This window comes from Camelina sativa, chromosome 11 (genome assembly GCF_000633955.1).
Source record: "Camelina sativa cultivar DH55 chromosome 11, Cs, whole genome shotgun sequence".
In the NCBI taxonomy this organism is placed as follows: domain Eukaryota; kingdom Viridiplantae; phylum Streptophyta; class Magnoliopsida; order Brassicales; family Brassicaceae; genus Camelina; species Camelina sativa.
This window is the reverse complement of record NC_025695.1, coordinates 28645215-28658243: the sequence shown is the minus strand read 5'-3', so window position 1 is coordinate 28658243 and position 13029 is coordinate 28645215. Positions and strand designations below refer to the sequence as shown.

Below are 13029 nucleotides of genomic sequence, written 5' to 3'. Positions count from 1 at the left end.
AAAAAAAAAAAAAAAAAAAAAAAAACGTAAAGACCATTAAAACGCAGAACGATAATAAAAGTCCGTTACAACTTACAAGGAAACATCAAAAAAGCAAAAAAAGAGAAAAAAAAAGGTAACAGAGGGTTTTAGGGTTAATTTATGTTCGATTTAGCTGAGTAATTGATTTATTATTCTTCTTCAAATTTCTGTTTCTTCTTTGTTTTGATTTTATTATTTCAAAACTCCAAAAAAAAAAAAAAATTGTGATTGAAGCTCTTGATGTCTACGGTGGCGAAGGCGGTGACTGGAAGTGGATTACGGGAGAAGACGGCAGCGTCACTGGTCAATTCCTTCCGATTAGCGTCTGTGACTCAACGTTTACGTTACCACATTCAAGTCGGACCTAAGACTGATTCTAAGGAGTTTCAGATCTGTTGCATCTCTTTCGCCAAGTAAATTTTTTTTCTTACTTCCTCTCTCACTCTCTCTACATTAACATGTGCGTGCGTAATCTGAGTGTTTGTACTCTTTTGGGTGTTGATGAATTGTTTTGATTTCTCTGTTTCAGAGGCATTGATTTTGCTATAGCCAACAATGATATTCCCAAGAAGGTTGAAGAGTTCCCCGGGTTGCTCAAACAGGTTCTTTAATTTTTTTTCTCGATTACTGTGTTAGATAGATCTGCATTAATGTATATAAAAGCCATTATGATGATATGATGTGGATGTAGGTGTGCCGTCATGGAACTGATGTGTACACTAAGACGGCTGTTATGGTGCTCATGATCTCTATCAAGGTAACACCAGAGAATTATAGTAGTGTTTGGATGAGTGCTTCTATTCTCTGGATGCCAGTTTTTTGTTTAGATTTCCTGTGGTTTAGAATGATTGAGGTAGAAAGGTTTCGGCTTTATCACTATCTTTGGTACTTTTTGACATATTATGCTTGATTTGTTTTGTTAATGTCACAGCATGCTTGTCAACTGGGATGGTTTTCGGATAGCGAGAGTCAAGAACTTCTAGCTCTTGGTGATGAGGTCTGTATTATTCCGAATCATGGCTTAAATCTGATAGCAGTTTTTTTTTTGGATTGTGATGATATTAATGTTTTCCTTCTTATTCAGATAAGGACTAGTTTTGGGTGTTCTGGAAGCACTATCACTGGCATCAACAGTCCCGGCAGTACATTTTCGCAGATCATGGAGAAGTAGGTTTTGCTTTCACCGTGTGGCTTTGTTGATTGACAGATAGATTTTACTCTTAACAAACTTACCAGGGATTGTGAATATTTTCAAAATTTTATCACAAGCTAGCTGATACCAAAAACTTGTTGAGTAGAATAGTATTCACTAGATACAAATCTAAGATCTGGTTGTAATTTATTTCTTTCTGATCCCAGGTTCTATCCGTTTGTGAAGCTTGGTCATGTTCTTGTTTCTTTTGAAGTGAAGGTGAGCTTGTCCTCTGTTCTAAACATCTATTTCTGATATGTTACCCTCTCTAAGTGTGCTCTTTCTTTGTTTGGCTTTCCTTGCATGACAGGCTGGCTACAAAATGCTGGCGCATGATTTCCATATCTCAAAGAATATGCCACATTCACTCCAACAGAAAATTGTATGTATTTCCTCATCTGTTAGCCATTCGATATGTCATTCTGGGTTTCTCTTTATTAATTTTAATAGATATCTGTGCATTTAGGTTGCCATGTGAATTTAACCATTCCTTGCATTCTATCTACCAGTCCTTCATATATATTTTGAATCTGTTTCATCTTGTTCATGTGCCCACTCTCTGTGCCTTTTCGTTAGCATATCGCTTACTCCAGATTCTTGTTTGTTCTTCACTTCAGCGGCTATTTGTTGCCCAAACAGACAACATAGACACGTCTGCCTGTATTGCAAATCCTCCAGAAGTCAGGTAGGAGACTTTTTTTGCTATTTTCCTCACTGACACGAAATATGATCGAATTTAACATTCCTGGCTTTCGTATGAAAATTGCAGCTTCCTGTTAAATGGAAAGGGGGTAGAGAAGAGAGTTAATATTGCAATGGTGTGTGCAGTTTTGACTTTTAATTGGATTTTGTTTCTCTGAACTGGTTTTGTGTATGTTTATTTGTTTATTGTTATCTTTTTTTTTCTTTCTTATCCAGGATTCAGGGCCTCAACTCCCTACAAATGTTACTGCACAGCTGAAGTACGGAACTAATCTTCTCCAAGTGATGGGGAATTTTAAGGGTATCTAATCTGTTATATATATATATATATAGATTTTCTGTAGCCCATGTTTTCCAATTATTATCTAATTAAGATGCTTGATTGTTCAAAGGTAATTGCATCATCATAATTGCATTTACGGGAGTGGTAATGCCGCCTGAACAACCTGTTCTTAAAGATTACCTTCAGTCCAAAGTCATTGAATCAAGTCCAGGTATTTCAAGAGCATAAGATAGGAGAGTGGAGCATTTTTTCTATTGCTTTGTACTATTCCATTTTGAATCCTCCCATGACTGGCAACCACATAACTATAAGAAATATTTTCCCAAACTAATTGCTCTGTACTTTCTTACCTGTCTATAGATTCAGACATCATTGAGGGGGCATCACGAGTATCTCTCAATTGTCCTATAAGGTACCACTTCTACTTTTTAACGTACCACTGTGTTATGTTATGGTTTTTTTGGTCAGTGATTTAGTCTCCAATAAAACAGTCGCAGGCGGATCAAGCTTCCAGTCAAGGGCCAGTTGTGTAAACATCTTCAGGTGATGCAACCAAATTTCATGCAATATTCTCTGTTTCCATCCTTTTAAATCGGCATACAGTGTTTTAATGTGGATGTTACCTTTTTTTTTTCTCTTAATATTTGTTACTGATGTGGTACTTTCTGCTGCAGGCTTTTGATTTCTCAAACTATGTCAACATAAATATGAGAAATCCATCCTGGCGCTGCCCACATTGCAATCAACCTGTTTGCTACCCTGACATACGTTTAGATCAAAACATGGCCAAGGCAAGTAGCTATTTACGTTGTAATTTAATTACTGCTTCATTTATGCGTTGCTGCTTAAGTCTGATAAATCGTCTCATATCATATATCCTTAGATATTAAAAGATGTGGGACACGACGCTGCTGGTGTAATCATCGATGCTGATGGTTCATGGAAGGTTGCAAAGAAAACTGACCAGAGAGTGGAACCTGTGAGTGAGATCATTCATGATCTAGAAGACCCAATGAGCTTGTTAAACTCTGGTCCAGTTGTTTTTGATCTAACGGGGGATGATGATGATGATGATGCCGAAATGGAAGTTTTTGGTGACAACAAGGTTGAGGATCGGAAGCCCTGTTTGTCTGATGCTCAGGGTCAATCTAATAATAACACAAATAAAGAAGCTTCAAACGATGATTACTGTTCGATATTCGATATATCTGATGTGATCGCACTTGACCCGGTAATATTATCTGCTTTGGAAAACACTGCGCCACAACCGCATCAAGCTTCGAATACTGGAACAGGTCAACAATACTCAAACTTGTCCCAAACACCCATGTCCATAGATCCAATGCTGGTACCTGTGCCATTCTCACAGACACCATCTCCAAGAGATAGACCAGCAACTACGTCCACTGGCTTCACCATACCGAATCCCTCTCCGCAAGTATCTCAGGTTCATGCTTCATCTGTTACCCCCACTGGAACATATCTTGGTAGAGCCTCTAGTCCGAGATTGAACCAGACTTATCCATATCAAGCGTCATCAATGACAACTCCATATCAGGTTTGTGATTTCGTTTGAGAGACTGGTTTCTTTGCTTGAGTATTCATATGTTGATGATATGTGTTCCTTGCAGAGCCGGAAGGTCCCAATTCCAGCTACGAGCCAGTCGCCAGCGAATATTTCGTCTTATGTTCAGTCTCAGCATGTCCCTAGAGTACTCAGCCAGCCTAATAGTTATGGCATCAGAGGTCTAACCAGTAATAACCATGTAAGCACTCAAAGGCAGCACTCAAGTGGTCCACCTGTTCAATCTGTTTCTCGAACCAGTGACCTAATGGATGTAGATTTGACCGCTCCTGACACAACCAACTGGCGCCCGAGAATGCGAGGCAGTCTTGTGCCCGGTTCTCATTCCACTGCTCTTGACCACATGATCATCCGACCTACCCAACAGTCTCAAACTTCCACTAGGCTTACCAGTTCACAGCCGGTTCAGACACCATTGATTCAAACCTCTCAAGCTCAGTCACCTTTTTCAACGGCTGCTTATAGAACCGAGGCAGTTATAGGAAACCGAAACCATCCGGTGCCCGCTCCTACTGGCTCGCGAGGCCTACCGGACCGACATCATCATGGAACTTGAGAGGGTAGAACGAAGGGAAGTTGGCACTTAGGAGTTAAAAGACAACACTAACATAATAAACTTTAGTGTAATTTATCACTTTCCCACGGCATGAACAGAGTTTAGGATTCCGGTGTGTGCAAGTCGTGTTTTGTTTATTATCTAGGTGTTGACTGGTTCTCCCGCTACCTCTCGCAAACGCTGTGTTTGCGGGTGGTAGCGGTTGCAAGCGATTGGAACCAATTGCACAAATCGCTTCTAATCACTCCTAATCGCTCTCAACCGTTTCAAACCACTGAATTCCAAAAGTTGCTTTCCGCAAGCGTTTGTGGTTGCGGTTGTAATTTTTTTTTTTTTTTGTAAAAAAACTTAAAAGAAATCAATGATAATGAAACCATTTTACTCATTAAGGATGGGAGAAAATAAAGTACGGATACGATTGCAGAGATTATAAAATAAACAATTAGAAACAATTAGAAGAAAACAATATTCCAATTAACAATAACCTGGATGTAAATTTAATGGCACATCGCTCATAAGTTCAAAAAATCTAAATAAATATAATATTTCATCAGAAATTTAAGAAAATAAGATTATTTGTGAAATAAGAAAATAAAACTTTTCTCAACTCTCACTTGACTATTCTTACCTATGCAACTACTAACCCACGATCTAAGAGAAAAGAGAAAAGATCTACGATCTAAAACATATGTTTTGTCATTTATCAAATTACTTGATTAAATTTTTGGTGAAAAGCCAAATGCATAAAAGAATAAGTATTTCAATATGAATTTTTTTTGAATAATTATTATTTTAATAAATTTTAATTATAAATCAAGTTTAATAAAAATTTTGGTGTTTTTAAACATTTATATATTAGATATCACATTTATTATGTTCCAACCGCTATTTCACCCGCTGGTCAACCAGTCGTAAACCTCCCGCAAACGCACCAATTTTAAACCGCTAAACCAGTCGTTCAAAACGCTTAATAACGCTTGAAACCGCAATCGTTCGCTTCTGTAATCTCCCGCAACCGCAACCGCAACCGCAGCGTTTGAACGAGTCAGACCCTTAGTTTGTATTTAGCTGGCGTTTAACTTTTAATGACGATCAAAATAAAATTGCTATCTAAATAAAATTGCTTGTAATATGGTCGGGGTTTTATTTACTTTTAATGAGTGTGTTTATGTCAACAGATATCCACAATTGCGACTCCTCCAATTATATTTGTAGGACTAAATTTCATTTTGATATTGATGATTGTCGTGAATATGATCATTAATGTGGCTTTTTTTTTTTTGCAGCGGAATATTACCAAAGGATTTTCATATTAACAATTAAGGAAGATCCGAAATGATCATGATTTCGGGTTCTTGATGTCAATTTTGATTCGATCCGTTGGTAAGGTTTTTCAATATTATCCTCAATGAATTTTGATTATATTTCTAAAACACAATGACTTTCTTTGTAAATAACTATTAAAACAAAGATTTGTTTTCAATATGTTCTTAAGAAATGTTAATATATAAATAAGTGACATATATGCCTAATGGAAGCTGAAACTCAAGACATATTCCCGAAGTCAGGGCATGAATCAATATGTGCAAAGAGTCGTATACCGTTTCAAATCTGTTCTATACACTTGTGACTTGTCTCGTGGGAGGGTCAGTGGAGTGATTAATTAACACCTTAATCAGCTTTAAGTAATTACACCATTAATTAACACGTTAATATATTCATCAGAGATTGGAGAAACTAGAGAGGAACTGGAGTTGCCTGAGGAGAGGATTAAGAGTTTCCATGAGCTTCTCACAAGGATGGTTATGCATGCCTTCGTAAGTCGTTACGACCACGTTTGGATCTTTTGCCAATCTTTGCACTTGTTTCTTCACGTTGCATGTGTGGTACGTACACCTGTAATAGCTCCTGCATTTTTTGAAACAAGATTAATAATGACATTGTGACAATATATATAATTTACATTTTGTGAAATTATATAGAACTATAGGATAATAATTATGTTTTACATAGAACTATAGGATAATAATTATGTTTGAAAATTACTTATTTTATGTTTTATTTTAATGTATATTCACATCATAAAATTCCAAAATTACAAGAGTTTAGGTTTAGAAAGAAATTGATTTAATAAATGTTATCGTAAACCTAGAAATTATTGTAATTTTTGCAACTAAAAGGTACTGTATATTTTCTATATGTATATATCGTGTAACGTTAAACACAAACAAGATCGTCGATCGAGCCAGACCTGCCGGTTGTTAAGCTAACTAATCTTTTCTTTAGCCATGATAGTTTTTGGTCGATTCTGTATATGGAAATCAACTTTAATAATATAATGAAATCATAGAGATTCACGTATAAATAAACTAATATATACGACGACTATACAAGGAATATATACCTGGGATGAGCATTGTTCTTGACAGATTTCTGGCCGTACTTTCGCCAACGATAACCATCATCAAGAACTTCATCATCACTCCTCGTATGAAAAGCAATCCTTGGAACTTTCCTCGATCTCTTCTCTTTCTCTTTATTCTTCCCTTTCTCTCCTATTTGATGATCATTCTCAGGAGCCGGTGGCGGTACATGCACATCAAAGCTTTCTGGATACCAAGAAGAGCAAGGCTCCACCTCGCCGGTAAATGTTAATGGAGGTATCATCATTAGAGTTTTGTCCACAAAGGAAGAGAAGGTGTTGTTGTTTTCGACATCTAGGTTTAACATACGATTAATGTCTTCTCTCTCCATTGTTATAAGTCTCTTTCTCGCTTTATCTCTCACTATATATATAGATGTGTAATGATAGGTTGTGAAGACAAACGAAGGAGGAGAAGAATAAGAAGAAGTAAGGGTAAAAGGGCATTGAGGCCAACTAAGTTCACCTAATTTTCTGTTCAACTGCTTTTTACTTCCATTTAGTTTACTTGTAATTATTATACTTTTATTATTATCTCTTTCATTTTTCCTATCTCTTTCATTTTTCCTATCTCTTTTCTTCTTCTTCTTTTTAATATGAGATGTATTTCCTATCTTCTTTTTAACATATATATGTAATATGTCGTCCTGCCATGTGATAATTTCTTATAAAAATATTACTTGATATACAAACCTAATATATCTTTAATTATTAGAGTTTACAGTCCTAGGGATATACAGTATATGTTTTTAAAACGTTCAAAATATATGCATCAAATTGTACTTGATTCAACTATATACAAATTTTTGGTAAGCGCTACTAACTTACTATACCTTTCTTTCTTAAAAAGTAATTTTTGTTTTGTTTTGCTACTGATGATCCTAATATAATTTATACTGTAAGATCATACCCTCATCACTAGATACGTACGAGTAACCCATTCAAACTCAATCCTATCAATGTAATGGAACTTATGGTTAAAGGTACGTGTAGTAGTCGTTGCATACATATATCATAATTAAATAGAATGTTCAGATGGAATTTAGAATCAATCTGATGTACTGTAACTTGGTAATTAAGTAGAATGTTTTGTCCTACAAGAAAAATGTTCGAAACTAGTTACATTGCACTACAAGAAAACAAGGTAATAACTGACGGCTCGTTCCTTTAACCACTATATATAAAAGAAAAAAATTCGGCTACCCATTTGACTCTACTGATCTTATATCAAGATTCATCATTTTCTGTCTCAGAAATTTACTATGAATAAAAACACACTACAAGAAAACAGCTTAAAACTGACGAGCATAACTGTCAGTAAGCCGTCGGAAACACCTATTACCGACAAATTACTGACAGATGGCGTCCGTCGATTCTAGATGGTCGGAAAAATAAATCTGTCAGAAATCCGTCAGTAATTACCAACGGAATTCTGACAAGCATTTACCGACAGATTACCGACAGTAATATTAATAATAAAATGTCGGTAAATCCGTCAGTAAAAGCCTATCGGACAGCCGTCGGAGACGTGTTTGTCGGTAATCCCGTCGGTAATTTGCTGTCAGACATCCGTCAGAAATATATTTCCGACGAAATTACCGACAGAACAACATCGGAAAATATCCGTCGAACCGACGGAAAACCGACGATTTAACGACGGAATTTCGAGAAAGTCCGTCATTTCCGACAGATTACCGACGGTTTGTTTTCGAGAAAGTCTGTCGTTTCCGACAGAATTCCGACGGTTTGTTATCGAGAAACTCCGTCATTTCTGACAGATTTCCGACGGAAATATATATATATATATATATATATATATAAATAACATTATTATACAGATTTTATTATGAAAATATTCATTAAAACTGAAATGCTTATATATTTAAATTCAGAAAGTTAAAAGTTTGAGAGAAAATATGTTTTAAGTGAAAAATATTCTAATAACCGAAAACAAATAATTGTTCCAAAAAGAAAGCAAAGATTCAAGAAAACCTAAGTGGAATGTCTTGCCCGCATCTCACTCATGAAGGCTGCTAGCTCCATGTCCCTCTTCTTGTACTCCTCGTCCCTTCTTTTGTTCTCTGCTTTTTGTTCTTCCATTTCCGCTTTTTGTTCTTCCATTTCCTTTTCCAAAGTTGCAATCCGAGTATCCTTCTCTTGCATAGCTTGTTGGAACTCTTGGGTGGGAGCAAATGAGAACCCCGATGAACGAGAAACCGAACTTCTTTCGGAGAGATTTCCTAGTCCAAAAACCCGTCCCTTGGTTTTAATAGTTTCCTACACATGCATTTTAAAATTATATAAATATTTTAAAACAAAACAAAAGTAAAACAAAAATTTTAAAAATAAATGTTACCTCGAAAAAAATTTCGTTTAATTTCTCTCTTCTAAATTCAACCGTAGACTCCGATCCATCAAGAGATTGTAGCATCTCCTCCTCCCGCTTCCTCGAACTCTCAACAAGCAGCTTAGCTCTACCATCTTGTAATTGGCCGGTCTTTTTGTTGGTGTGCATATCCTCCATCAAAGTAACATAGTCTGGTACCACACCATCCCTAGCAGTCTAAAAGAAACATTTAAATTATGTAAAGATTGTCTAATTAATGATAAAGAAAATAATTATAGAAAGACTTAAAACTTACAAGTTGCTTTTGTCGGGTATAGGCACTTATTGGACCATTGTTGTGGGTAGCCATACCCAACCCCCCACGTTCGCTTCTTCTATTCTGAGAATGTTGGGAGGATGTTGCTTCTGTAGCTGGTTCCCCCCAATATTGAATGAAACCTTTAAAGAGATCCTCGTTCACATTTTTTGGCACCTTTCCTCTCTTCCACAATTGCTTCCACTCATGCAACTGTTTAGAATATCGTATTGCGGCATACTTCTTGAAAGCTGTTCGAACTTGGCTCGTGACATCTGGTTTCCAATTGAAATCTTGCTAAAAATATAAAGAAAATGCATTAGCAAAAAATATATAAAACAATGTTATAAAATTAAGTTGTTAAAGTTGAAAACTTTACCGCAAATTGCCGAAACCAAATGTCTTGTTCTTTTGTATGCATAACTGAAAACTTTGCATATGGTGTTTTGAGGATTCCATACATCATATGCAAAATGGATTTTGTGATGCCATTATGAGAATCACAAAACCATGTTGTCCCTGGAGCACCATACGGATCTAAGCGGGGGATAAGTGATCGGCCAGGTTGAGAAACGAATTCTTCAATGCTCATCTCCACTGGAACATTTTCTGAACCTTGAGAATCTGGGACAGCGCTACTAGGTGATTGTGAAGCACTAGCTTCTCCATTAGCTTGGTTCATAGAAGTGTTTGCAACATAAGAACCATAGTTCCTTCAACAAAAAAACAACAAAATTTAGAAAAAATCTTCAAGCATAATTAAATTAACAAAAATCAATCAATAACAAAATTCAATTCATCAAACCCAATTAACAATTTATATTCCACCATTTACTAATTCATCAAAATTTAATTAATTCTATCCAAGTAACAATTCAAATCCTCAAATCAATAACCATTGAAGCTAATTCTCAAAATCTATATAGTTGTCTCAAAACCAAAATCAACAAAAACCCAATTCAATCCCTTAAGAACAAACCAATCAAACACTTACAATTCTTAAAAATCTCAATTCTCAAAGAATAATGAAGAACTCAATTCACTAATAAAGATCTTGGCGTCCTCCTAGAAAAGATCTAATAAGTCCCAAACAGAGCCAATTAATCAAATCTAATAACTCTACCATATTCCTAAGAAATCTAACAAACCTAAGAAATTCATTAGAAAAGAGAGAACTTACGCCATAAGAAGTCGCCGGATCGGAGGGAGACAATCGCCGGAGTTTCGCCGGTTTGGAGGGAGTTTCGCCGGTTTGGAGGGAGTTTCGCCGGATTGGAGGGAGACAATTGCCGGTTTGATGTTTTTTTTTGTCTGAGATAAAATAAAACACTCGGGGGAGAAGAAGATAAAACAACTTTGTTATTATCGATATTACCGACGGAAAACCGACAGTAAACCCGTCGGTTTAGACTGAAATATTTAATTGCCCGCGGTAATGAAAATTTCATTTTATTTCATTCCCGGGGAAAATTATGGGATCCGTCGGAAATCTGTCAGTAATTCCAAACTATTTTCGACGGACTTCCGACGGATTATTTTAAAATTTCGCAAACCGTCGGTAATCTGTCAGTATCTCCAACTATTACCGACGGATTTCCGACGGCTTAGAGGTTAAACCCCTTTATTTCATAATTTCTCTTCACAAATATGCATATATTATGTGTTTAGATTGACCATGTAAGTAATGTTCAAAATAAGCATCTATATGATTAAGTTATAGAAAAAAAAATTTTCAATGATAAGTAACAAATACTTGAACCATAACTTGTAATACCACATTACAACTACTTTAGCCAAACAACTTAACTTATTTTTTCAAAAACAAATTTTGAAGATTGTTGTTTAAAAGAAGATTATTAAGCCATTAAAACATCCATCTCTATACGTTTCTTATAAAATAAGTGCGTTACAGAGCCAAAACTAGAGGTTTTACACTAGTCCGTCAGTAAACCGTCAATATCTGTCGATTATTACCGACGGTTTACCGACAGAATAGAAAAACGGACAAAAAATTAAAAAAACGACGAAAAATTTATTTCCGTCGGAAAGTTGTCAGAAAATACCGACGGATTACCGACAGTTTACTAATTTCCGACGCATTTTCTGACGGGTATTGTTTATTTATAAGAGTTATTTTATTCTTTTATTTATTTGTAAGTTGTATTTTATTTGAAAGTATTTAAATTTATTTCTTTATTTCTTAATTTATAAGAGATATTTAATTATTTTATTTATTTATTTTTCTAATAGATATTTTTGTTTATTTATAAGAGACATTTATTTTTTTATAAGAGATATTTAAAAGTATCAAAATTTATATACTTATTTGTAAGAGATATTATTTTTTTTACTAAAATTTTGGAAATAAAATAATAAACTGGAACTAAAATTGAAAATTAAATATCTACTTTAAATATACAATAAGTTTAATAAAAACAAACTATTCTGAATCAGAAGAGTAATCAGAAGAAACTGAGTCTGAATCATCTCCGTCAAATTCTCCAATTTCATCCTCTGACTCTAAGTCGACTCTGTCATCAGTGAATTGGGAGAAGTCAACCACGAGGTCAACATCAAAAGAATGCTCAACTGGGGCCATGTAGCCAACTCCGCTAGGTTGCAAAGGATCATGATCGGCAACTCCGTATATTCTCCCTCTTGGGTTTATTTGTGTAACTGTTACCCAACGATCTCGAGTATTAGAAACGCGAGGGTAGCGAATGTAGCAAACCTGTTACAAATAAAGTTATTTTACTAATTACGTAAATAAATTCTTTAAATAATTATTCAATAAACCGATAATGTAATCTTTACTTGGTCTGCTTGTGGCGCCAGATGAACGGATCATATTTCACCAACCTACGTCTTATGTTAACGGATGTAACACCAAATTGGTCAACTCTGACACCATGATCGATGTAAGGATCATACCAATCACAAAGGAAAACAACGCATCNATTATTACCGACGGTTTACCGACAGAATAGAAAAACGGACAAAAAATTAAAAAAACGACGAAAAATTTATTTCCGTCGGAAAGTTGTCAGAAAATACCGACGGATTACCGACAGTTTACTAATTTCCGACGCATTTTCTGACGGGTATTGTTTATTTATAAGAGTTATTTTATTCTTTTATTTATTTGTAAGTTGTATTTTATTTGAAAGTATTTAAATTTATTTCTTTATTTCTTAATTTATAAGAGATATTTAATTATTTTATTTATTTATTTTTCTAATAGATATTTTTGTTTATTTATAAGAGACATTTATTTTTTTATAAGAGATATTTAAAAGTATCAAAATTTATATACTTATTTGTAAGAGATATTATTTTTTTTACTAAAATTTTGGAAATAAAATAATAAACTGGAACTAAAATTGAAAATTAAATATCTACTTTAAATATACAATAAGTTTAATAAAAACAAACTATTCTGAATCAGAAGAGTAATCAGAAGAAACTGAGTCTGAATCCTCTCCGTCAAATTCTCCAATTTCATCCTCTGACTCTAAGTCGACTCTGTCATCAGTGAATTGGGAGAAGTCAACCACGAGGTCAACATCAAAAGAATGCTCAACTGGGGCCATGTAGCCAACTCCGCTAGGTTGCAAAGGATCATGATC

General features: G+C 35.0%; 2 protein-coding genes across 2 annotated transcripts; one reads left to right on the top strand and one right to left on the bottom strand.

The window, feature by feature from the left end:
* LOC104724523 (E4 SUMO-protein ligase PIAL2-like) lies at positions 92-4446 on the top strand. The gene is given in 17 exon segments (XM_019231445.1): positions 92-434; positions 551-623; positions 713-778; positions 953-1018; positions 1106-1188; positions 1381-1432; positions 1524-1595; positions 1831-1898; positions 1983-2031; positions 2132-2216; positions 2308-2409; positions 2559-2610; positions 2690-2741; positions 2873-2989; positions 3082-3756; positions 3830-4298; positions 4301-4446. Coding segments are annotated over 17 exon segments (2301 nt in total). The 5' UTR covers positions 92-261; the 3' UTR covers positions 4348-4446.
* LOC104724522 (probable WRKY transcription factor 24) lies at positions 5938-7143 on the bottom strand. Its single transcript, XM_010443020.1, has 2 exons — positions 6744-7143; positions 5938-6247 (listed from the first exon to the last, which is right to left on the bottom strand). The coding sequence occupies exons 1-2, from the start codon at positions 7091-7093 to the stop codon at positions 6061-6063; spliced, it is 537 nt and encodes a 178-aa protein (XP_010441322.1). The 5' UTR covers positions 7094-7143; the 3' UTR covers positions 5938-6060.